The 27,485-nt window shown below is 39.3% G+C and overlaps 1 protein-coding gene across 1 annotated transcript in view; it reads left to right on the forward strand.

The window, feature by feature from the left end:
• Positions 1–1,140: 1,140 nt before the first annotated feature.
• Positions 1,141–27,485, forward strand: part of LOC115131675 (uncharacterized) — a 41,079-nt gene continuing 14,734 nt past the window's right edge. Inside the window, exons 1-5 of the mRNA XM_029663623.2 lie at positions 1,141–4,291; positions 5,129–5,230; positions 21,237–21,293; positions 22,347–22,439; positions 22,905–23,090. Coding sequence (XP_029519483.1) covers positions 1,397–4,291; positions 5,129–5,230; positions 21,237–21,293; positions 22,347–22,439; positions 22,905–23,090 — 3,333 coding nt within the window. The 5' untranslated portion in view covers positions 1,141–1,396. The remainder of the gene's footprint in view (positions 4,292–5,128; positions 5,231–21,236; positions 21,294–22,346; positions 22,440–22,904; positions 23,091–27,485) is intronic.

Below are 27,485 nucleotides of genomic sequence, written 5' to 3' on the forward strand. Positions count from 1 at the left end.
CACATGGACTTTGAAATATGTTTAAAGAGAAGAACTAGAGCCACATTTCAGACTTAACTTACGGAATATTTGTGACTATTCTAAGACGATTTTTTAAAATATTGACTCATCCACCTGATGATTCAAAATTGTAGAAAATCAGCTGTATTGCAAACTAAGCATAGAAAATGTAAACCAATGAAAATATAAGGGTGTGCAAATAAATACTGTTTCTAAGGTATAGTCATGACTATCAACTAGAGACTCAACTTTTTTATTTGAAATTAATGATTATTTAAAATATTATACATTTATTTATTATATACTATTTGTGTGATTAATTTGACAGATTTATGTTGTTAGTTCCTATCACTTTATATTTTTTTCACTATTTCCATGACTGAGGTGGCACCTGACTTTGTTACATAAGCCCCGGCTACAACCACAGTGAGGTAACAGGAGGACGACAGAATACTATCTGAATAGTTTCTCTTTTAGGAGTCCCTACCCATGCCGTTTCTTCGAAGAAACCCTGCAACCGTGGCTTTTTCCAAAGTCTCTTCTATCTCACACGTGGTCAACATGATTGAGAGCCACATGGTCGGTACACATGTCCTTTCATGTTTACAAGCTCTCTGGTCAATAAACTATTGCAGTTCCCCCTTAAAAGTAAATATTTCACTACAAATAAATCAATCCAGATGACACCATGAGTCAAAAAAGATATAAAATAAAATCAGCATAAACTATAATGTATTATCAGACCACAGTCATTCTGTGTAAGTGTATTAAGGTGAATCACTTAACAGCATTCCCTGCTAAACAGGACATGATATCAGGCTATTCCAATTTTTGGGCAGATGACAAAGCTGGCCAAGACTCTATTGAACTTGGAAAACAACATGGCAGTTAGCTCACTACAGACAGATCAGGTGTTCAAGACTCTATTGAACACATTCTTGGGAAACAACATGGCAGTTAGCTCGCTATAGACAGATCAGGTGTTCAAGACGCTTCTCGTGTGTCAGTTTCAGATTTATGCCTTACTTCAGCTTTTTATAGTGATTTGATATTCCAGGAGTTATTTGTCACGTCTCTTGAAGCCCCAAAATAAAATGCTAGGTCTCCTGGAAAGGGACCTGTGTGCTAGGCTCAGTGGGGTTGCTGCTGTCTCAGGCGGGCTGTGGACTCAGTCAAGACCCCCAGCAGTGCAAGCCACTAGTACCAAAGGAGCTGTCTGTCACCTGCCAGCCCTCTGGACTCTGTCACCTCCCTTGAGAAAACAACTCTCTCGCTCTATGCTTGGAAGAGTTTAAAACCTCTGAACACTACAAACCTATTTGGAGAAGGTCAGCTCCCTGTGTACCTAAAGAAGCACTCTGGTCAAAGCAAAGCTTTTGACACATCTGCCAAAAGCATGCCTGCTGAACACTGTGAGGTGTCAGAACTAATTGAAGCCATGGATTCAAGTGAGCCTTCTGAGCAATCTGCTGAACCCTGCATCATTGTGGACGAAAGAAAAAACTCTTTGGACTATACTGAACCCCAAAAGGTCAATGGACAAATGGATTCCTCTGTGCACAGTGCCGATCATTACAACATGAATGTAGAACATGCAGAGGAGAGTAAACCTTCTGTGCATTATAATAGGCATTCTGAGGGCTTTGAACAATGGATCAACCAGCCCTGTGAGGACTATCCAGCTCTTCACAAGCACACTAATCAGTGTAAGTCTTCCGAGTTAAGTAAATCATTTGAAGAATGTACTCAACATTGTGAGTGCTTTGAGTTCAGCAAGTCCTCTGAGCACTGTGCTAATGACTGTCTAGCTTCTGTATTTAGGCAACACTGCGAAAATTGCACAGGACACTTTCAGCCATCTGAACAATGCAAGCCTTCTGATCAACACTGTATGTCCTTTGAGCCAAGCGAACCTGCTGAGAGCTCTGAGTTTTTTGAGCAATTTAAGATATATGACTTCATACCTGACATCTCTGAATCTACTAAATCAATCAGATCATTTGAGCACTGCACTGGTATTTGTGAGTATTCAGGAAAATACAATAATATTGAACATCCAACAGAATATAATGAGACTACAATGTCATATAATGATGATTTAAAGCCCGCTGAGCCTACAGTTCAACAAATTGAAATCTGTGGGCTTTTTGACTCAGAGTTTTGCACAACATTAGAACCTATACATTCTTCAGATTTGAACATGCCTTCTCAACGCTATGCTGAACAAGTTGATCCCAATGAAAGTAGACATGTCTCTAAAGTTTGTGAACCCACTGAGCAAACTTTTCTTGCTGAACAATGCAGTCATCTATCTGCTGAAAATGATATACCCTCTGGGCACTGTGAACTGCAAAACAATCTCTATGAGCAAAGTGAGACAAGTGTACAGTGTGAACTGACTGAGCGATGTAATTCTTGTGAGAGCTATACCAGTCAACATCAAAGCATAAATAACAAATACTATGAGCCTAGCAATGCATTTTATTCTGAGGAAGACAAGTCTTCTGAGTGCTCATCCATTGAAACAAGTTATTTAGAATTTTGCATCGATGACAGTATAAATTCAGACCTATTAACTGATTCAGCTGAATCCTATGAAGCATTAGTGGAAGAAGGAGCACCAGACAAATCCAGGGATGATAAAACTAAATTCTGTTCAGAGATATGGGGATCTTTTGATAATTGTCCAGATGCGGTAGAATGTGAGGAAAGCAAAGCTGACGAAGAAAAACCTCACTTGGATGCAGTCGTTGTTGAGGAATTCTTTGACTTATTCGATAAAAAGGATACTTATACCTTTTCTCAAAGGCGACCTTATACCTCCTGTTTTGAAGGGGGAGGGGTTCATGAGCAGATTTTTGAACAACTTAAACCTCAAGTGCCCATTATGAATGAGGAAGAAACACATATGCCCTGTGCCAAAAAAAGGCTTGAATCACTTGCTTTAGATGAGAAAATCAATGAGAATAAAGCTTTTAGTCAAGAAGAAGTTGATCAATCTTATGATACTTGTGCTGAGGACAGACCATTTAATGTAGACTGTGCTGATGATGAGGCATCAGCCTCTGGATATTTTGCAGAGGAGGAAAGATGTGAATCTTGTTTTGAAGAAGCCTCAGCTAATGAAGTTGACGTTTACGAAGCTTTTGTAGCAGAAGACAATGCTATTAAGGATGAGGACCATAAGCCCTTTGTTGAGGAAGATTGCATTGCTGAAGATAAAGCTAGTGAGGTTCATGCCAATGGACCCTTAATTGATGAGGACAACATGTACGAGCACAGTGCAGAGGAAGCTTCTCATGGATCCTCTGCTGAAGTGTCTTTTGTTGAAGATGATGAAACATATGAGGGCCAAAATGATGAGACTTATGAACCATGCTTTGAAAAAGAGAAATCTTTTGATGAAGAAGACCAGAAAATACGCATTGCAGAAGATGAATTATACAAGCCATATGCTAGAGACAAAGATTATAGATCATATGAACTGTGTGATGAAGATTGCATCGCATATGGTTGTGAACATACACAATTTTCCATGGAAGGGGAAGCTTATGCACTCTGTGCTCAGGAGAAAGCCTGTGAACCAAGTGATGAAGAGCACCATGAATATGAAAGCAAAGCCAATGAATCTAGTGTTAATCAATTCTGTGATGAAGAAGACTCTGATGATACTTTTAATGAAGGAACTGATGACAGCACTCCTGAGACATATTTTAAAGATGGAGTGTGCACTGAGGAGGGAGAGCCTGCTGCTCCATGTGCTGAGGAGAGTGAATGTCCTAACTCACTTGAGGTTATAACCAAAGACACTGTACTATGCACTGAAGGAAGCAAACCAGCTATGCCTGATGGTATTGAATTCAATGGAGATCAAACTGATTCCTCTACAACCTCTTCGGAAGAGATAGATGAGCAAAACAAGTCATCTAAATTGTGTGAGGATCTGAACACACCATATATGTCTGAGGGCTGGGAGGAACACAATGTTGTCTCAGAGTACCTCCCAACCCCAGAGTCCGAGGACCTTTCAGAGCAGGTGTCTGAGAAAACAAGCCCCCCTTTTGATGGTGCTGAACATAGTAAAATCTCCATGGTCAGCGAGCCAGATGAACATCATGCCGAACAAACAGAGCCCGCTGAAAAAAGTGAGCTGGATGAGAAAACAGAGTTGCATGAATTTTTTAAGATTGTGGCCTCTGAACAACCAAGTGAAGAGTCTGACGAGGAGCTGAATGACGATGAGTCTGAGGAGTCCTGTGAATGCGAGTACTGCGTTCCACCTAGAGACCAGGTATTTCAAGGTCTTTGCACCTTTCTTTAAATCCTTTTGAATAGCATGCACCTAATTTGATTAGAGCTCTGCTTTCAAATTTCAAATGATATATGAACTTTTCAGGTGTTGCATCAAACTGAAATTTGACAGAGAAAATATGTGTGTTTGTCAATGTATTTGGCCAGTTTTTTAATTTTTTTTACGTATTGACCATTCAGTTTTAGCTTTGGCTGTGTTGGCATTGGATAAAATTTGTGGCAACACAACTGAAAAAGGGGAGGATATGGCTAAACATAAGGCTCTTATTGCTTGACACAGTAGGTGGTATTAATGTCAGCCTATAAAAGTTATGATATCCTGACCTGGTTATTTACTCTGCTGGGGCAAACAACATTTGTATTGCACAGTATTATAGGCTGCTTATTTGGTCATCACATTTCCTCTTGCTAGTATAGTCGGTATTGCCTACTTGATGAGGGAAGGGTTAGCTCATAGTCAGCCCACAGACCCATGATAGCCCACAGTCACATTGACATTAACTTTTTCCATCAACAGAACACCAGCTGTTTGGAAATTGCTGTCTTATGCCCCCCCCCATGGACACATTCCTCTATAACTCATTTCTCTCAACCTCACAAGCAAACCTTTTATCAGTGTGTTTTCGCACTACAATTTCATGAGGTAATGTTATCAGTTTAATTCATGACCCACATGCACACTTTTTAATGGTTTTTGCATCATGTCACAGTGGTTTTTTGATTTGCTTTAGAGCACAAACAAAATATTCTAATTGCATCTATTAATTTGATGTCATCATTTGGCTCATTAACCTAACATTTACCTACTTGCTTTCAGGTCCCAGAAAAACCTTTGCTCCCTCAAATCAAGTCAAAAGACGCAGGGAAGATCTGTGTGGTGATTGATTTGGATGAAACATTAGTGCACAGTTCATTCAAGGTAAGCTGATGTGTGTGACCGGCTCTTTAAGGACAAATGCTAACGTACTAGAGTTAATTGTTTTCAACTCTCTCTTTTGTACTAATTAGTAAAGCAAAATGCAAATAATAATTTATTTGATCGAACAGCATTGTTTTTATTCTATGTCCATATCAATATTAATTTCTTCAAAAAGGCTTCAAAAGAAAACATACTTTTAGGAGATCCTATATTCAAGGGATCACAATTTATTTTTTTTGCCAAATTCAAGCAAGTTCTTCAGGGTCAGATCACTACTCTTGTTATGGCCATGGTTAAATAATACATTTCACTTTCAAGCGACCTTTTACGCCTAGTATTGAAATTATAGTCCATATCAAATAATGTGTGATATGTCCCTTCGTGTTCACAACTTGCCTATACAAATTTAATGATTGTAAATCTGCTGTGATCAGATTTATTTGGAATGTTAATTGTTGTTAATGAATGCTTAACAAGTTGTTAAAGGCATAGTTCGGGATTTTGGCAATGAAGCTCTTTATCTTAACTTCCACCAGGGCAGACACTGGTTAAATCAACGTTGTTTCCACTTCATTTCAATGAAATGACATTGAACCAACGTGAAATAGACATTGAATTGACGTCTGTGCCCAGTGAGTTGTGGATACTATTTGTATGTCTCTGCGTGCAGTTTGAAGAAAGTTGCTAACTAGCATTAGCACAATTGCTAACTAGCAATAACTGTTCCTACAGACTTCCAGTCATTGCGCTAATGCTAGTTAGCATTGGCTCACAAAACTACCTCTAACTTCCTTTGTACCGAACACAGAGACATAAAAATTGTATCCACGAGTTCACCTGACACTGGGGAAGAAGATAAAGGGCTTCATTGCCACAATCTTGAACTCTCTCTTTATGGTTGAGTGCACCATTAAAAATGCCAAGACTCCTTGTTGTGTGGCTTCTAGCAAGTATTATTTTCTATGCTACTCGGTAAATCCAGAATTGGCTGCGTAATGGGCATTATGTACTCTTGCCCACCACAGGTGGTTTTTCAATCTAATCACAGTCTGTCCCAAAGGATGTCACCGGATAGGGCCACAGGTCTAAACTATCAATGAAAGTGGCAGCATTTGATTGAAGGCGAGTCACAAGTTGTAGTGGTGCTGTTTTGAGTCACTTGTAGTTTTGATTAGGGTGTATATAATTGGATTGATGTTCAGTTCTGTAATGTCTGCTTGTCCAAATAAGTTATGGAGGGGAACTTATAGTAAATTAAAGATCTTGATTATTTGAAATACATATTTTATTTCCTATTCTCTGAGAGACATATGCCCTATTCTAACATAAGTTGGCTTGTTTTCTTTCATAATATGGCTGTTTTGATTTTAGAATAATACTGTACATTTAGGTGATGTAAACCTACATTTTGATGCATGAAAACAATAAGTAAGTTCAACTCGGTTCAAAGTAAGCTAGAAAAGTCTAGTATGGAGTACCAGCAAAATAAATAGTGGGGTACGACGTACTAGTAAAACATAAACCTATCACAATAATTAATAAAGGAATTAACAAAGAAAACGATAGGATATTGAACTACTTATCTTTGCCGCATCTGAGTCACATGAAAAATTAGCGAATAGACATAAAAACGTGTGGAATACGCTCCAAAATGTGGTGTGGTTCTATGATAACACTAAAATGTTGCCATTGCAGAGATGAGTGGCCGAGATCGAGACGCACGTGGGCAGCAGTGTATATGCATCATTCAGGTTACAAGACATGTGTAGTCCTAATGAATGACAATCACCAAATGTCAAGTTGTAAGTTAAGGCTCTACGCATTTCACTTTACTTGTTCATGTGACATTAAAACATTTATCAAATGGCACTGTATGGATGCCGGAATTGAAGTAGCCTAATGGTGGGAATAGTAACTGAAGTCTGGACTCTGACTGTAAGCCTCACATGTAGCCTATTATAATATTAACTCCTGCAGAATGAAGTGTCCCTCACAGTAAAATGATAGACCAAATGTCAATTTTGTCTCAGGAACGGGAGTGGAGAAGTATGAGAGAATGCAAATGCGTGCTTAGGGACCTGTTGTGTAGACTCAACGTGCAATTTCTTTGTGACATAAAAGCTGACCGTATTTCATTTTCAACCACATACAATTTGCATCCAAGATTAACTGAAATATTTTTTAGAAACATGTTGGATTGTTTTCACAGCTTTTAATTTCCATAAAACCAGTCCGTCTGCTGTCATTTGGAAATATCCCCTGGTCCCTAAATGTCCTCGCTCCATGAGAGAAGATTGCTGATGATGTAATTCCTGTCCTAGAACTGAAATTCTGTCAGTGTAACTAGCTAGCATGCTAACCTTAGCCAGCTAATGAAAGTTATGTGAGGACATTTCAGTTAAGATAATTAGGTGTTAGGTGAAAATAATTATTTACGAAAAAGACTATCAGCCTACCTGTCAAGAGATGAGTCTCAGCTAAACTGTGCTTATACGAGCTGTTGACAAGTTGAGGGTTGACGTTTGTCTGAGTCTTGTCGTTTGATAATTCCAGTGAAACCATGTTGGGTTCCAGACGTCATTAACATTGAACATGCACACGAACATGATCGAATAGCTATATTCTTTGTTCTCTCTATTCATTTCAGAAAGTTTTCATACCCCTTGACTTATTCCACATCTTTGTGGTGATTGGGTGTATTGATATACCACCCAAAGTGGAATTATTAACTTTACCATGCTAAAAGGTATATTCATTGTGTGCTTTTAGAATTGTTTTCCCATCTACCAATTGGTGCCCTTCTTTGCGAGGCATTGGTAAACCTTCCTGGTCTTTGTTGTTGAATCTGTGTTTGAAATTCACTGCTCGACTGAGGTACCATACAGATAATTATATGTGTGGGTTACAGAGATGAGGTAGTTATTCAAAAATAATGTTGAACATTATAATTGCCCACAGAATCCATGCAGCTTACTATGTGACTTGTTAAGCACATTTTTAATCCTTAACATTTTTAGGCTTGTATACAAGGTGTTGTATACTTATTGACTCAATACATTTCAGATTTTAATTAATTTGTAAAAATGTCTTAAAACATAATTCCACTTTGACATTATGGGGTATTGTGTGTAGGCCAGAGACACAAAATCTAAATGTAATTCATTTTAAATTCAGACTGTAACACAACAAAATGTGGTAAAAGTTCAAGGGGTGTGAATACTTTCTGAAGGCAATGCATTATATAAATTGCGCGGCTATATATCAATGGATTTTCTAAATTGCGGCTGCGAATCTGCCATAGAAATAGAAAAAATGTAAGCTCTGGTAATAAGGATAGCCTATTGAATGGTTTGAAGGGTGTATTGAAGCAATGGACAATTTAGTTTTGCATGCTTTTCTCATTAAGATAAATGGAATAGTTGAAAATTAGCAAACCCTGCACACCCGGGCCATGCAAAACGAATTTGCCTAAAACGTTAGTGGTCAAAACCATTCATCTTTGGGCGACGTGGGGAGTGGTTTCTAAAATGCATAATTTATAAAATGGTAATCTTTGTTTTATGCAGACTAGCTACAAAATAATTGAAATTTGACAAATTAAAAAAGGGGAGGTGCAAAAACATTAGTTTGCACCCCCTATTTTAATTTGCTACATGGCAAGGCGACCAAGTGCAAGGTCGTCACTAGTTAACACAACCACAACGTCATAAACTCATTTTATTTCTACATTTTTCTATTCCTGAAATGTTCAACCTAACCTTAACCGCACTCCTAACCTTAACTTTAGACAAAAAGCTCATTTTTTTTAGGCGAAAAAGCTCAACTTTGGTTTCAGCTAGATAAAACAGCTACAGAGTGTAGGCTACAGAGAAAAGCTGTTTGCCTCGCAGATGACTTGTGAATAGAAAGAACTTTGCAGCAAGTGGTTCTGAATAATAAACATTGCCATTTTGGTGGGTGGTAACATTGAAATTAAACCGAACCTGAAACAAAATGTACAATAGGCTGAAAATGTAACCTCATAGGAAAAGACACGTAAGAGTCACGGAAACATCTGAAGTCACACATTTGGATTTGGCAATATATCATACTTTGGCTAAAATGATGCCTTATTGACTTACATTGTTGGGCAACATCATGGGTAAGCTCTGGCCAGAGCCGGTCCTGACCAAAGCAAAATTCGTCAAGGGGCCCTCTTACCTGACCCGGTCTAAGAATAAGTAGACCTATACAGAACAGAATGAGGTATAAACAAACAATATTTATTGAATATAATATTTTCAATATAATCTTAAAATAAGTGAATATTAACATAAATAAGAAATTGTAGAAAATAATCAAATATAACACTGACCTTTGGCTCTGCTGCCTGGTAATTAGTCCAGTCCTCACAATATTATACATTTTAGCTTTGTCTATACAATGTAAACATATGTCTTAAAATAGTCAAATAAAACCTATACAGCTGTGCGATTAACTTTGCTTCCGTCTACAGCCTGGGCATTTTCAGCATCAGGATGGGCACCAGTCTATCTGGCCTGTCTGGAGGAAATTGAGAAAGTATGTCACATAGTTAGTTAAGCAGTCATTTACACAAATTCACCTCTGCCATACAATGTGAAATGTTACTAAGTGTGTAAACATTTTAATGTTTGAATTAAATTCTTACCATTAAAATATTCCTCTACACTTTCTTGAGGCAAAATCATCAATGATATCATCATAGGACGTGTTTCCCCACGCATGATTTATGCTCATGTAAAGAGCCTGTCCAACTACCTCATCCCCATACTGTATTTAATTATTTTATTTATCTTGCTCCTTTGCACCCCAGTATCCCTACTTGCACATTCTACCATTCCAGTGTTTAATTGCTATATTGTAATTACTTCGCCACCATGGCCTATTTATTGCCTTACCTCCCTTATCCTACTTCATTTGCACATGCTGTATATAGACTTTTTCTACTGTATTATTGATTGTATGCTTGTTTATTCCATGTGTAACTCTGTGTTGTTGTATGTGTAGAACTCCTTTGCTTTATCTTGGCCAGGTCGCAGTTGCAAATGAGAACTTTTTCTTAACTAGCCTACCTGGTTAAATAAAGGTGAAAAAAAATAAAATGGAATGATGGCCAGATCACTCATACGTTACTGTGACATGGAAAACTTCAGGTAGCTTTAGATGAGCTTTAATTGACTGTAATTCTTAGGGCTATCCAAAAGGGTAGGATAGAGTTCCTCCAGGTTTTTCTCACGAAGAAAGGAAAGCAGCTCAAAGGCAGTCATCTTATCTGATGGCAGATCAGGTAAATTCTGAATCTCGTGTGCCAGATCCATTCCACTGATGTCACAGTCATCTCTGAAGGTTAGAGTGTTTTCAACAGCCATGCATGTGAGACTTTAAATATTCACTGGACATCTGAGAGGGTGTGCTGAAGTTCAGCAGCACTCCATTTTCGGTTTTCACCTTGTTGAGTGTTTCAAATCTCTCATCCATGGATGTCATAGCAGAGTCGACCACAATGTTGAAGTAGTTTACTTCAAGGTTTTTCAGTGCATCAGTCACTGGTTCATCAGGAGGCTCATAGCTTAAGTGCCTCTAGCTGTTTTTAATTTTCTTCTCTTTCAGAACAGCCTTCACATTAATTTCTTCACAAATGCTTTTTTTTTATGAATTTATTTGCAAATTATGGTGGAAAATAACTATTTGGTCAATAACAAAAGTTGATCTCAATACTTTGTTATATACCCTTTGTTGGCAATGACAGAGGTCAAAGTTTTCTGTAAGTCTTCACAAGGTTTTCACACACTGTTGCTGGTATATTGGCCCATTCCTCCATGCAGTTTTGGGGCTGTTGCTGGGCAACACGGACTTTCAACTCCCTCCAAAGATTTTCTATGGGTTTGGCCACTCCAGGACCTTGAAATGCTTCTTATGAAGCCACTCCTTCGTTGCCCGGGCGGTGTCTTTGGGATCATTGTCATGCTGAAAGACCCAGCCACGTTTCATCTTCAATGCCCTTGCTGATGGAAGGAGGTTTTCACTAAAAATCTCACGATACATGGCCCCATTCATTCTTTCCTTTACACGGATCAGTTGTCCTGGTCCCTTTGCAAAAAATCAGCCCCAAAGCATGATGTTTCCACCCCCATGCTTCACAGTAGGTATGGTGTTCTTTGGATGAAACTCAGCATTCTTTGTCCTCCAAACACGACGAGTTGAGTTTTTACCAAAAAGTTCTATTTTGGTTTCATATGACCATATGACATTCTCCCAATCTTCTTCTGGATCATCCAAATGCTCTCTAGCAAACTTCAGACGGGCCTGGACAAGTACTGTACTTAAGCAGGGGGACACGTCTGGCACTGCAGGATTTGAGTCCCTGGCGGCGTAGTGTGTTACTGATGGTAGGCTTTGTTACTTTGGTCCCAGCTCTCTGCAGGTCATTCACTAGGTCCCCCCGTGTGGTTATGGAAGAAGGTATTCTGGTCAGATGAGACTAAAATTGCAATTTTTGGCCATCAAGTAAAGTGCTATGTCTGGCGAAAACCCAACACCTCACATCATCCCGAGATTACTATCCCCACAGTGAAGCATGGTGGTGGCAGCATCATACTGTGGGGGTGTTTTTCTTTGTCAGGGTCTGGGAAACTGGTCAGAATGGAAGGAATGATTGATGGTGCTAAATACAGGGAAATTCTTGAGGGAAACCTGTTTCAGTCTTCAAGATTTGAGACTGGGACAGAGGTTCACCTTCCAACAGGACAATGACCCTAAGCATACTGCTAAAGCAACACTTGAGTGGTCTTGATACTAGCCATCCCGGATCCGGGATCGTAAATATAGCCTCAAGACCATTACCATAACGCGACGTTAACTATTCATGAAAATCGCAAATGAAATGAAATAAATATGCTAGCTCTGAAGCTTAGCCTTTTGTTAACAACACTGTCATCTCAGATTTTCAAAATATGCTTTTCAACCATAGCAAAACAAGCATTTGTGTAAGAGTATTGATAGCTAGCGTTGCATTTAGCGTAGCATTCAGTGGGCAACATTTTCACAAAAACAAGAAAAGCATTCAAATAAAATCATTTACCTTTGAAGAACTTCGGATGTTTTCAATGAGGAGACTCTCAGTTAGATAGCAAATGTTCAGTTTTTCCCAAAATATTCTTTGTGTAGGACAAATCGCTCCGTTTTGTTCATCACGTTTGGCTACCAAAAAAAAACGAAAATTCAGTCATCAAAACGCCAAACTTTTTTTTACAAATGAACTCCATAATATCGACTGAAACATGGCAAACATTGTTTAGAATCAAACCTCAAGGTGTTTTTCACATATCTCTTCGATGATATATCGTTCGTGGAAGTCTGGTTTCTCCTCTGAATCACATGGAAGAATACATGCAGCTGGAGATTACGCACCAATTTCGACGCAGGACACCAGGCGGACACCTGGTAATGTAGTCTCTTATGGTCAATCTTCCAATGATATGCCTACAAATACGTCACAATGCTGCAGACACCTTGGGGAAACGGCAGAAAGTGTAGGCTCGTTCCTGGCGTATTCACAGCCATATAAGGAGACAATGGAAAACAGCGCCTCAAAAAGTTTCATCTTGGTTTCGCCTGTAGCATCAGTTCTGTGGCACTCACAGATAATATCTTTGCAGGTTTGGAAATGTCAGAGTGTTTTCTTTCCAAAGCTGTCAATTATATGCATAGTCGAGCATCTTTTCGTGACAAAATATCTTGTTTAAAACGGGAACGTTTTTTCAGGCAAAAATGAAATACTGCCCCTAGAGTCTCAAGAGGGGAAACATTTAAATGTTTTGGAAGGTGCCTAGCCAAAGCCCAGACCTCAATCCAATTGAGAATCTGTTGTATAAATAAAAACATTAACAAAAATATTACATTTTCCGCTAACTAAATAATCTGGTTGTTATATCCATAACTTGTTTTATTCTAAGCCAATCAGATGTTTTATTATTAAGTTATTGACAGTTATGTGTATTTTCCCACTAGTGGCCAATTTCAAAGCTGCAAAAAAAACTGTTGAGGTAACCCTTAGATACACATAATTTTCTGACAACTGTTGTAACTTTTCAGATAAGTGATCATACTTTATGATCAAAGTACTCATGTACTCAGCACTCATGTGCTGATATATGCACATGATGGCATATTTCATGAGCATTCATGACAATTTTTTGCCAATTCAAAATGTTTTTTTTTCCCATGCTTGTATTCGTGCCTGCATGTCACAATCACACAGTAACAACATAACTTGGCGAACTACAACAAGATAGTAGATTTCAGATTTCAATATGTGAAAGTAGTGAAAGTACAGGGCGCCAAATTCAAAACAACAGAAATCTCATAATTAAAATTCCTCAAACATACATGTATCTTATACCGTTTTAAAGGTAATGTTGTTAATCCCACCACAGTGTCCGATTTCAAATATGCTTTACAGTGAAAGCACCACAAATGAGCTTGTTAGGTCACCACCAAGCCAAATAAAAACTCAGCCATTTTTCCAGCCAAAGAGAGGAGTCACAAAAAGCACAAATAGAGATAAAATGAATCACTAACCTTTGATGATCTTCATCAGATGACACTTATAGGACTTCATGTTACACAATACATGTATGTTTTGTTTGATGAAGTTTATATAAAAAAATCTGAGTTTACATTGGCGCGTTACGTTCACTAGTTCCAAAAACAAGCAAAAATATTGCAGGGAACCACATCATTGTACAGAAATACTCATTATAAATGTCGATGAAAATTCAAGTGTTAGACATGGAAATATAGAAATACCTCTCCTTAACCTCTTACCTCTACCTGGGACGCTTGCGTCCCAACTAGAGCTCTGGAAATGCAAATGCGCTACGCTAAATGCTAATAGTATTAGTTAAAACTCAAAAGTTCATTAAAATACACATGCAGGGTATCAAATTAAAGCTACACTCGTTGTGAATCCAGGCAACAAGTCAGATTTTTAAAATGCTTTTCGGCGACAGCATGAGAAGCTATTATCTGATAGCATGTACCAATACACTACAACAGAAAAGCACAGCAGGGGACGTAAACAAAATAATTAGCATTTCGGCGTTACACAAACCGCACAATAAAATAGAAAACAGTCATTACCTTTCACCATCTTCTTTGTTGGCACTCCTAGATGTCCCATAAACACTATTGGGTCTTTATTTCGATTAAATCGGGCCATATAAAGCCAAGATATCGTTATATGTAGACTGTGTGATAAACGAAAAAACAGCGATTTCACAACGTAACGTCATTTTTAAAATTCAAAAAGTAGACGATAAACTTTCACAAAACACTTCGAAATACGTTTGTAATGCTACTTTAGGTATTAGTAAACGTTAATAAGCGATAAAAATCATCCGTAGGCGATGTACATTCATTAGCTGTCGTCTTGGAAAAAATTTCAGGAGAGAGCTCTTCCGGAATGATCTGGGCGGAGACCGGAGGTACGTCGTGCCCCTCTTTCGGTTCAACCAAGAATCAAAGAGGATTAAATTCACAAGATACTCGACTGCATGGGGATGCTGTGGGAGTTGAATGCTCGGTCTTATCTAATTCGGCTCACTGTTAACAATTGCTGGAAGTGGCGCAAGGATATTTATTTCCATTTTCTGTGATCAGGTTTTCCTGCGCTTTCCGATGTAACGCACGTTATGTAATAGCCACAGTCGTGATTTAACCAGTTTTAAAAACGTCCGAGGGTTTCCTATACACACATTCTAACCATATGAACGTACTATATTCCTGGCATGAGTAGCAGGGCGCTGAAATGTTGCGCGATTTTTAACAAAATGTTCAAAAAAGTAGAGGGTAGGAGCAACTAGTTAATGCAACCGCTGTGTTAGATTTCAAAAAAACTTTACGGAAAAAGCAAACCATGCAATAATCTGAGACTGCGCTCAGAAAACAAATAAAATCTTCCGCCATGTTGGAGTCAACAGAAATCAGAAATTACATTATAAATATTCCCTTACCTTTGATGATCTTCATCAGAATGCACTCCCAGGAATCGCAGTTCCACAATAAATGCTTGATATGTTCCATAATGTCCATTATTTATGTCCAAGTAGCTACTTTTGTTAGCGTGTTAGGTACACATATCCAAACGCTCGTGCAGGCCATGCATAACTTCGGACAAAAACTTTAAAAAGTTAATTGCAGGTCACAAGGCAACAAAAGTTTAAGAAACATTTCAAACTAAGTATAGAATTAATCTTTAGGATTTTTCTATCATAAATCTTCAGTTCCAACCGGAGAATTCCTTTGTGTGTAGAGGAGCCATGGAACGCAGGTGGCTATGATGTGAAATGTGCATGACCAGGAAATGGCTCTCTGCCAGTAACCTGACTCATTCAGCTCTTATTCAGCTCCACAACACAGTAGAAGCCTCATACAAGTTTCTAAGGACGGTTGACATCTAGTGGAAGCCCCAGGAAGTGCAACTTCATCAATATCCCACTGTGAAATCAATAGGGCCTGGGTTGAAAATCGACCAACCTCAGATTTCTCATTTCCTGTTTGGAATTCTTCTCAGGTTTTTGCCGGCCATATGAATTCTGTTATACTCACAGACATCATTCAAAAAGTTTTAGAAACTTCAGAGTGCTTTCTCTCCAATACTAATAATAATATGCATATATTAGCAACTGGGAATGAGTAGCAGGCCGTTTACTCTGGGCACCTTTCATCCAAGCTACTCAATACTGCCTCTGCAGCTCTAAGGAGACTGCATTTTGTCTTATTTTACTGTTAAATTAACCTTGCGTTGTTTTACACAGAAGCAATTTTTGTAAATTTGACATTTATCTCAGGTGGGCCTAAATGGTATAGTAGCACAAAAAGCACTATCTTTACAGAGTGTAAATTATAATACAGCAATAATGTAGAAAAATAATCTCAATACTAACTTTGCATAATATTATGATATATAGTGTATATTGATACACCAAATCATTGGTTTCCAAATATTTCATTAGTAGACTTTGCTAATCTGTTTTTTTTTTACCATGAATCACAGTTGTTCCAAATTATCCCAGTATGCTCCTATTAATATTCAATGAACATGAGCATATGTATGTTAATTAGAACACACAACTACAGTTATAATGGCACCGGTGGAAACGGCTGCCATTTTACGGGGTTCCAACCAATTGTACTGCTTTGTGTTTTTTTTTTTACGTTGTTTGTCATTTATTTTGTAAGTAATGTTTCTGCCACTATCTCTCATGACTGAAAATAGCTTCTGGATATCAGAACAGCGATCACTCGTACTGGACAAAGATGTTTTATTTAACGAGTCGGACACAAAGGATTTACTACAGATACCGGACGAGGCCTGTCCTTTGCATGAAGAATAGACGCCAATACAGGGAACACAGGTCCGGGTGCCTTGTGAGTATTCGTCGGCGAGTGGATAACACGTCTCTACCATCCATCTTATTGGCCAACGTGCAATCATTGGAGAATAAACTGGATGACCTCTGTTCAAGACTCTCCTACCAACGAGACATTAAAAACTGTAAAAGCACTAAAAGATGTTTCACTGAGTCGTGGCTGAACGACGACATGGATAACATACAGTTGGCTGGGTTTTCAGTGCATCGGCAAGACAGAACAGCTGCCACTGGTAAGACAAGGTATGACATCTGTGTATATTTGTCATTAACAGTGCACAAAATCTAAAATTAAAGAAGGCCATAAGCAAACAAGAAAATGCTTATCCAGAGGCAGCACTCCTAGTGGCCGTGGACTTTAACGGAGCAAACTTAAATCCATTTTACGTCATTTCTACCAGCATGTTACATGTGCAACCAGAGAGGAAAAAATATTTAGACTTCCTTTACTCCACACACAGAGATACATACAAAGCTCTCCCTCGCCCTCTATTTGTCAAATCTGACTAAAAATACATCCTGCTGGATTCCTACTTACAACAAAAACTAAAGCAGAAAGTATCAGTGACTCGCTCAATATGGAAGTGGTCAGATGACACAGATGCTAATCTACTGGACTGTTTTGCTAGCACAGACTGGAATATGTTCCGGGACTCATCAGATGCCATTGAGGAGTATACCACATCAGTCACCACCTTCATCAATAAGGGCATCGATGACGTTGTCCCCACAGTGACTGTACGTACATACCCAAACCAGGAGCCATGGATTACATGCAACATCCGCACTGAGCTAAAGGGTAGAGCTGCCTCTTTCAAGGAGTGGGACTCTAACCCAGATGCTTATAAGAAATCCCGCTATGCACTCAGGTGAAACATCAATCAGGAAAATATGAATACAGGACTAACATTGAATATTACTACACCGGCTCCGACGCACGTTGGATGTGGCAGCGCTTGGAAACTATTACGGACTACAAAGGAAAGCTCAGCCACGAGCTGCCCAGTGACACGAGCCTACCAGACAAGCTAAATGACTTCTATGCACGCTTCAAGGCATACAACACTGAAGCATACTTGAGAGCACCAGCTGTTCCGGACTGTGTGATCACCGACTGTGTGATCACCGCTCGCCGTAGCCGATGTGAGTAAGACCTTTAAACAGGTCAACATTCACAAAGCCGCAGGGCCAGACGGATTACCAGGATATGTACTCCGAGCATGTGCTAACCAACTGGCAAGGGGCTTCACTGACATTTAAAACCTCTCCCTGACCGAGTCTGTAATACCTACATGTTTCAAGCAGACCACCATAGTCCCTGTACCCAAGAACATCAAGGTAACCTGCCTAAATGACTACCGACCGGTAGCACTCATGTCTGTAGCCATGGTGCTTTGAAAGGCTTGTCATGGCTCACATCAACCTCATCATCCCAGAAACCCTAGACCCACTCCAATTTGCATACCGCCTCAACATATTGAAATATGACGCTCCCTTTCCCACCTGGACTAAAGGAACACCTATGTGAGAATGCCGTTCTTTGACTACAGCTCAGCGTTCAACACCATAGTGTCCTCAGAGCAAATCACTAAGCTAAGGACCCTAGGACTAAACACCCCCCTCTGCACCTGGATCCTGTTCTTCCTTACGGTACTTCCTGACAGGCTGCCCCCAGGTGGTAAAGGTAGGCAACAACACATTTGCCACGCTGATCCTCAACACTGGGGCCCCTCAGGGATGTGTGCTTAGTCCCCCCTTGTACTCCCTGTTCACCCATGACTGCGTGGCCAAGCACGTCTCCAACAAGCGCTACTCATTACGCTTGCCAACGACACAACGGTGGTAGGCCTGATCACTAACAATGATTAGACAGCATATAGGGAGGAGGTCAGAGACCTGGCAGTGTTATGCCAGGACAACAACTTCTCCCTCAACGTGATCAAGACAAAGGAGTTGATTGTGGACTATAGGAAAAGGAGGGCCGAGCACGCCCCCATTCTAATTGACGGGGCTGTAGTGGAGCAGATTGAGAGTGTCCACCTCACCGACAAACTATCATTGTCCAAACACACCAAGACAGTTGTGAAGAGGGCCAGACAATGCCAATTCCCCCTCAGGAGACTGAAAATATTTTGCATGGGTCCTCAGATCCTCCAAAAGTTATACAGCTGCACCATCGAGAGCATCCTGACTGGTTGTATCACCGATTGCTATGGCAACTGCTCAGCCTATGCCCGCAAGGCGGTACAGAAGGTAGTGTGTACGGCCCAGTACATCATGGGGCCAAGCTTCCTGCCATCCAGGACCTCTAAACCAGGCGGTATCAGAGGAAGGCCCTAAAAATTGCCTAAGACTCCAGCCACCCTAGTCATAGACAGTTTTCTCTGCTACCGCACGGCAAGTGGTACTGGAGTACTACGTCTACGAGAGGCTTTTTTTTTTTTTTTACAGCTAATCAAATGGCTACCCGTTCTATTTGTATTGGTATTCTTTTTACACTGCTGCTATTCACTGTTTATTATCTATGCATAGACACTTTACATCTACCTACATGTCCATATTACCTCCATTACTTCAACTACTTCAACTGAACCTACGCACAATGACTTGGTATCGGTACCCCCTGGTTATAGCCTCGTTGTTGTTATTTTATTGTTGCTCATTTATTTTTTACTTTAGTAGTAAATATTTTTTTAGCTCTTATTTTTCTTAAAACTAGATTGTTGGTTGAGGGCTTTTAAGTAAGTATTTCACGGTAAGGTTTTATTCGGCACATGACAAATACAATTTTATTTTACTTGATCCATATTATACATCTAGCCATGGTGCCTTTACCAAGATTAGAAACTATTAGGAACAATTAGAAACCTCGTTACTCTCCCTAAGATGTTTGGAGTCGTTGATGCAGAGAGAGAAGAATAAGATCAGGGTTGAAGGATATTAGGGATAGAAGACCTACAAGCGGTGGACAAAGATGCGAACAAATGAGGGACATGAATAGGACTATTGAGCAGTGGTGGAAAACAGTACCCAAATGTCATACTTGAGAAAAAGTATAGATTTGTTATAGAAAATGACTCAAGTAATAGTGAAAGTCACCCAGTAAAATACTATTTGAGTAAAAGTCTAAAACTATTTGCTTTTAAATTAACTTATGTATCAAAAGTGAATGTAATTGCTAAAATACACTTAAGTATCAAAAATAAAATAATTCATCATTTAAAATTCCTTACATTAGGGAAATCAGACACAATTTTCTTGTTTTTTATTTATTTACGAATAGCCAGGGGCACACTCCAACACTCAGACATAATTTGCAAATTAAGCATTTGTGTTTAGTGACTCCGCCAGATCAGACACAGTAGGGATGATCAGGGTTGTTTTCTTGATAAGTGTTTAAATTGGACCATTTCTGTCCTACTAAGCATTCAAAAGTACTTTTGGGTGTCAGGGTAAATATATGGAGTAAAATGTACATTATCTGCTATAGGAATGTAGTGAAGTCAAAATAAACGTTGTCAAAAATAGAAAATAAAGTACAAATACCCCCCAAAAACTACTTAATTAGTACTTTAAAGTGGGGCATTGGGTGGGGCATTGTCATATTGTTGTCTTTCATCCATGTGATTCAGTTTTTTAGTCTACCACCTGTACCTTTATAATACACAATAGAGAGGGATATTTTACATTCTTTTCAGATAGGCTTTAGGAAGACAAGTTGAACTAATTAACAAGATTAACAGTACAGCAAATGTGAATCAGCTTTCAGATAATGAATTGAAGGTTGTGTATGTTATGGACTTTGTTGCATGGCTTCTTATCCACACAGGGCCAGTGTGGGTGCAGGTTTGTGTTCTAACCAAACAATAACACACCTGATTCAACTAATCATGTCTTGATTGAAGTCTGTGATTAGTTTATTTGTTGAGTCAGGTGTGGGTACTGGTTGGCAAGAGCAAAACCCTAAGTCCACATTGATCTGTGTGGAAACGATTGGACCCCCACTGTTATAAGTGCTACTTTCATGATGAATAGCAATGATCTGTTTATTTTAATACCTTTAGGGGAGATTAATATAATCCCATTATAAATAAGAAATGTCAGTTTGTACGTTTTGAACATTTGGACATTAATTAAAATGTATTATTTAAGAGATGGGCGTATTTGGAACACCCATGGGCTTAAAGGGTACACTCAGTACCCACTAAACCCAGTCCAGACTTTTCACATATTTTATCTAATATTTTTTGTCTTATTAAAACATTTTGTAAGTAAAGTCATAACTTCACGAGAGATTAATCTTTCATTTTATATTCACTTTTCTTACAAAATTAGGGCAGTATATGTTAGAAATGTCTCAATTTAGATTTTGGTGGGCTTAATAGGTACACTTACCCTACCACATCTTAGACTTTCTTTCAATGAGAATGACAGATCTATAACTCACATTTCTGTGTACATTTGGTCAGGTCGCCCAAAAAGTGATATAATGCAGCTTTAAGTAAATGGGTTCCGTACTTGATTCTTACATCGTATGTTCTTGCTCTCAACAGCCATTGAACAACGCTGATTTTATCATTCCAGTGGAAATCGATGGAACAGTTCACCAGGTAAGTACGACTCTTTTGAGTTTAAATTCTTAGCCTTCTCTCCTTCAAAGCTCCACAATGGAATAAGCAGTAAAGTTGACCTGACCTCAAATACAATTATATAATCTATTTTCTGTGTTATCCATGCTATCTCCTCAGTTTTGAAAGTGTGCCATTAGTGTGCCTTTAGTTCAAAGTGGTCTCTTTTCTTTTTACCTTTTTCCTACCACCGTTTACTCATCGGTGCTATAGTGCTAGTACACTAGCCTAGCAACCTGACAGAGCTTTGGCCTTCTCTGTGGACGGGTCTCAGCAGCCGGTGTCTATTTCTGTGGGCTGACGAAACAAGGAAGTACTGACTGGCTTCTCAGAAATCACCGGGCCCATCAATCTCAGTCCCTAGAACAGAATCTGTCCAGCCGATTGGAGATGACATTGGAGATTGCAGATACTGCTGCAGTTTTGCTTAGTTTAAAGGCACATTTTGGCCAGAAGACAGAAGATAACACCTGTTTTATACCCCAGGCCTGGGTCTGTTTCAAGTAATCTAGGATAGGCTTGTTTAAGCAGGGAGAGCCTATTCGGGATGACTTGGTCCAGGAACAAGGCCGATAGCGTCATGCTCTTTCGAGGAATCGAGCAGAACTGGAATAAAAGTTATATATTGACAGGCATATCCTTCCATATACAGATAATAGGCTACACCTGATTGACTATTCCACGTGGAAATGTAGGGTCATCTGGCATTTATGAAGTCTGATATGCTGTCAGAGGTGTTAACCTCTCTTTCAGTCTCTTTCAAACGTCTCATTTTTATGTCCCAACCCATTAACCTCAATATCATCTGGCATCCCATAACAGTAAACCTGGACAAGCAAGGCAAGGTGCAGCCAAAAGTCACAGATGGAGAGGGCGTAGGCACAACTATTGCTCCAAAAATTATTTTAAATGATTCTAAAACTATTCAAAAAGTAGTTTAAAAAGCATTAACGTCTTGAGCAAGGAAAAAATACAGTCAACGTTTTGTAAATAATCGGAAGTATTTCCCCATGACTTGTGTTTCTATTACTTCAGGTGTATGTGTTGAAGCGACCCCATATGGATGAGTATCTCAGAAGAATGGGGGAGTTGTTTGAGTGTGTTCTGTTCACTGCGAGTTTATCAAAGGTGAGATCATGTTCACTGAATGCTGATTGACATAACTACATTAAAAAGGTTGAAAAGATCTAACTTTTAGTCAACTACTAGGCTTAAAGGGAAATTCGGGATTTAACAAGTTAAATGTTAGATGGTTCCTCATCATGAAAGTAGTCTATGGGCAAGGAGAAACTGTAATCCATGGTTCTGTTTTCTTTAAACAGCCACTACAAATGTAAGCTAACTTAAGTCCATGCTATCTAACAATCAATGGAAGTGATGGGGGCATCTAAAATAGTGAACGTTCCCTTTAAGAATGTGACACGTGTTTGACATGTTTTATTTACAATTCTTAGAAACTTAGCCCTGCCATTCTAATATCTTACTCATAGACACGGACTTCATTTACATTTACATATGCACCACACACACAGAGCTTTCTGTGAACTACCATCAGTGACAATGTTGTGTGTGTTTTTTTTCCTTTTGTGCCAGTATGCCGATCCCGTCTCCGACCTGCTGGATAAATGGGGTGCCTTCCAACACCGTCTCTTCCGGGAGTCCTGCGTTTTCCACCAAGGAAACTATGTGAAAGACCTGAGTCGTCTGGGCAGGGACCTCAACAAGGTCATCATTGTGGACAACTCTCCAGCCTCCTACATCTTCCACTCTGATAATGCTGTATGTCATTCATACTTCTATCTACCAGTATACTATACTAAGCCCGCTATTCAATCAACTGCAGATAAATGTGAAACTGCACTGCAGGTTCACTCAGAAAATTGCCGTTGTGTCAGCGGTGTTTAAGAGAAACTGACACTCTTAACTATTTTACAGAAATGAAACAGAGAATCATAGTATTGTCCCAAAATATCAAATGTGTGGTTTATTCTTCAAATGTACTTTACAAGAGGTTTTAGAAATTGTTTCTATTTGACTCAAAATTCTATAACATATAGTACAGCATGGTTGGCAGCATTATATGGATGCAGTCAATGCATGATTAATTTAGCGCTAAATCATACAAAACAAATTGTTGATTCAACATTGTACGGCAACGAGCTGCAATAGGATTGTGAGTTTACTCAGCAAAAACGTTGTTGAGCAAACTCACAACAAAAAGTTTGCGTGAATTTGTGTGAATTTTGTCGAGCAAACTCGTAATACTATTGCAGCTGGATGTCTTACAATTGTATGTTGAATGAACATATATTTTCTTACAGTTTAAGTAGTCTAATAAATATATCTATCAGGTTGTAAATCACCATCATCAGCCATTCAGGTGATGCCCTGTTTGTTTAATTTGCTCAATATTTTTGGACAGAAATGGCAGTGATTGGGAATCTCAACACAATCAATTCAGCAAGTTAAAAAGTAAAATGATCACAAGTTTGTGGCTAATAGCTAATCTAATTACATACTGTAGACCTACTTAATTAGCAAGCTAGATGGCTTGATACCAGAGTTGTGGACTCGAGTCACATGACTTAAACTCGAGCCTGACTCAAGTCACACGTTAGATGGCTTGAGACTTGACTTGATATAAAATAAAATAACTTGAGACTTGACTTTGACTTGGAGCCTCAAGATTTGGGACCTGACTTTGACTTGAGACTAATGACTTGAAATTATCTGGCCAGGTTTTGCAACGTTTTGTCACCCAGTTGGTAGAGCATGGCATTTGCATTGCCAGGGTTGTGGGTTCGATTCCCACAGGGGACCAGTACAAAAACGTATAAAATGAATGCACTCACTACTGTAAATCGCTATGGATTAGAGCTTCTATTAAATTACAAATGTAAATGTACATTTTGTGGCACAGAGGGAAAATCTCAATTGCATACACCTCACATCCTTTCTCCTCTCAAGTTGCAACGTTTATTTCCCATTTGCACAGGATACAACAGGTGTAAAACAGTACAGTGAAATTCTTACCATAAGACCTCTTTCCCAACAATGCAGTGATAAAATAATAATAGAAACTAAATGGTATTGTACAATGGATTGGATTTGTTTAACCAATATTTTTGTGGTTGCGGTAAAAGTTTTAAAAGTTTCACTTTACTATTTAAAGCAAAGCATATTTAAGTATGTATGGTTTTGAAAAATGTTATAGTTGTGGAAGTGTCTTCATTAGTAATGGTTATAGTTATAGTAGACTGGTTATAGTTGGAAAAGTTAGAATAGCCTGAACACATGAATGTTGGCTTTGGCTTGAACAGTTCAAGAGTTACTGTTCGTGAGTTACATTATGCTAATTAATGCACATTTATAGTTATTAGTTAATATGTTTGAAATAATTTAAAGTTAAGATAGCAAAAACCTGTGAAAGTTTATTCGTTTTTTTCTAGCATGATGAGTTCAAGAGTTACAATTATTGTTGGTAGGTATTATATGCTCATTTATGCACATTTAAGTAGTTATAATTTATAGTGCAGACCAGAGTTAGTGTGTAACGGCATTCAGAGGTGGAAGAAGGATCGGACCAAAGCGCAGCGTGGTAAGTGTTCATGATGATTTATTCAAAATGACCTGAACACTGAAATACAAAACAATAAACGATGTGAACAAAACGAAAACCGAATCAGTACCGTGTGGCCCAAACACTCACACGGAAACAAACACCCACAAACCAAACGTGAAACCCAGGCTACCTAAGTATGATTCTCAATCAGAGACAACTAATGACACCTGCCTCTGATTGAGAACCACACTAGGCCGAACACAAAAACCAACATAGAAAAATAAACATAGACTGCCCACCCCAACTCACGCCCTGACCATACTAAAATAAAGAATAAAATAACAGAAGTATGGTCAGAACGTGACATAGTGCGAACCAGCGCTAGCTAGCAACACCTAGGACCAGAGTTGGACCAGAGCTAGTGCATTCCAGAGTAGTAGTTGTGGTTCAGTAGTTTTGTGGTCTTACCTTACCTTTGTGTGGTTGTGGTCAGTTGTTCTCAGTAGTGGTTAGTAGTTGTGCTCAGTAGTTGTGTGGTTGTGGTTCAGTAGTTGTGGTAGGTGGTTGTGTTGTTTTGGCCATTAGTTGTGGTCAGTAGTTGTGTGGTTGTGGTCATTAGTTGTGTGGTCTGTTGTTGTTGTCAGTAATTATGTGGTTGTAGTCAGTAGTTGTGTGCTTGTGGTTAGAAGTGGTCGATCATTTTGGTAAGTACAGTACGTGTGTGGTTCAGTAGTTGTGGTAGGAGTTGTGGCCAGTAATGGTCAGAAGTTTTAGTAAGTAGTTGTGTGTTTCATTAGTTTTGGGCAATAGTTATGTTGTCGTGATCAGTAGTTTTGTGGTTGTGGTCAGTACTTGTGGTTTAGCAGTTGTGGTTGTGTTTAGTAGCTGTGGTCAGTAGTGGTCAACAGTTGTGGTCGGTAGTTTTGTGGTTGTGGTCAGTAATGGTCAGTAGTTTTGCTAAGTAGGTGTGTGGTTCAGTGGCTTTGTTTAGTAACTACAGTTGGATGTACTGACATTCTCTAAAATGACTTATAATTAATAATTATCTTGCAACAGCTCTTATTTGACATTCCTACAGTCAGCATGCCAATTGCAAGCACACTCAAAACTTGAGACATCTGTGGCATTGTGTTGTGTGACAAAACAAAACACATTTTTTGTCTTCAGCACAAGGTGTACCTGTGTAATGATTATGCTGTTTAATCAGCTTCTTGGCAACGGACAAATGCTCTCTAACAGGGATGTAAAACAACATTTGAGAGAAATAAGCTTTTTGTGCATGGGGACATTTTTGGGGAGCTTTTACACTTCAGATCATGAAAAATGGGACCAACACTTTACATGTTTTTTATATTTTCGTTCACTATAGTTTAAAAAGTATAGAAGATACAGTATCAAAATGTGTGTACAAGCACACTATTCCAGATCAATATGCACATTTTAAAGTTTTAATTATGTTTCTAGCTTTTAATTATGTTTCTAAGAAACGACTAACTAAATAAGCTAAAGTAAAAAATAAAATAACAATAGAGTCGAGGTGGCCATTTGATTAATTGTTCAGCAGTCTTATGGCTTGGGGGTAGAAGCTGTTAAGGAGCCTTTTGGACCTAGACTTGGCGCTCCAGTACTGCTTGCCGTGCGGTAGCAGAGAGAACAGTCTATGACATAGGTGTTTGGAGTCTCTGACACCGCCTAGTATATAGGTTCTGGATGGCAGGAAGCGTGGCCTCAGTGACGTACTGGGCCGTATGCACTACCCTCTTTAGAGCCTTATGGTCGGATGCCTAGCAGTTGCCATGCTAGGTGGGGATGCAACCGATCAGGATGCTCTTGATGGGGCAGCTGTCAAACCTTTTGAGGATCTGGGGACCCATGCCAAATGTGTTGTGGTGCCCTCTTCACGACTGACTTGGTGTGTTTGGACCATGATAGTTTGTTGGTGATGTGAACACAAAGGAACTTGAAACCCTCGACCTGCTCCACTGCAGTCCCGTCGATGTTAATGGGGGCCTGTTCAGCCCTCCTTTACCTGTAGTCCACGATCATCTCCTTTGTCTTGCTCACATTGAGGGAGAGGTTGTTGTCCTGGCACCACACTGCCAGGTCTCTGACCTTCCCCCTATAGGCTGTCTCATCGTTGTTTGTGATCAGGCCTACCACTGTTGTGTTGTCAGCAAACTTATTGATGGTGTTGGAGTCGTGCTTGGCCACACAGTTGCAGAGAGAGGTATATAGTCCCAGGGACCTTAGCTTAGTGATGAGCTTTGTGGGCACTATGGTGTTGAACGCTGAGCTGTAGTCAATGAACAGCATTCCCACTTGGGTGTTGTTTTTGTCCAGGTGGGAAAGGACAGTGTGGTGTGTGATTGAGATTGCATTATCTGTGAATCTGTTGGGGCGGTATGCGAATTGGAGTGGGTCTGGGGTTTCCATGATGATGGTGTTGATGTGAGCTATGACCAGCCTTTCAAAGCATTTCATGTTTACCGATGTGAGTGCTGTGACAGTAGTCATTTAGGCAGGTAACCTTGGTGTTCTTGGGCACAGGGACAATGGGTGGTCTGCTTGAAACATGTAGGCATTACAGACTCGGTCAGGGAGAGGTTGAAAAT

The sequence above is a fragment of the Oncorhynchus nerka genome, linkage group LG1 (assembly GCF_034236695.1).
Source record: "Oncorhynchus nerka isolate Pitt River linkage group LG1, Oner_Uvic_2.0, whole genome shotgun sequence".
In the NCBI taxonomy this organism is placed as follows: Eukaryota; Metazoa; Chordata; class Actinopteri; order Salmoniformes; family Salmonidae; genus Oncorhynchus; species Oncorhynchus nerka.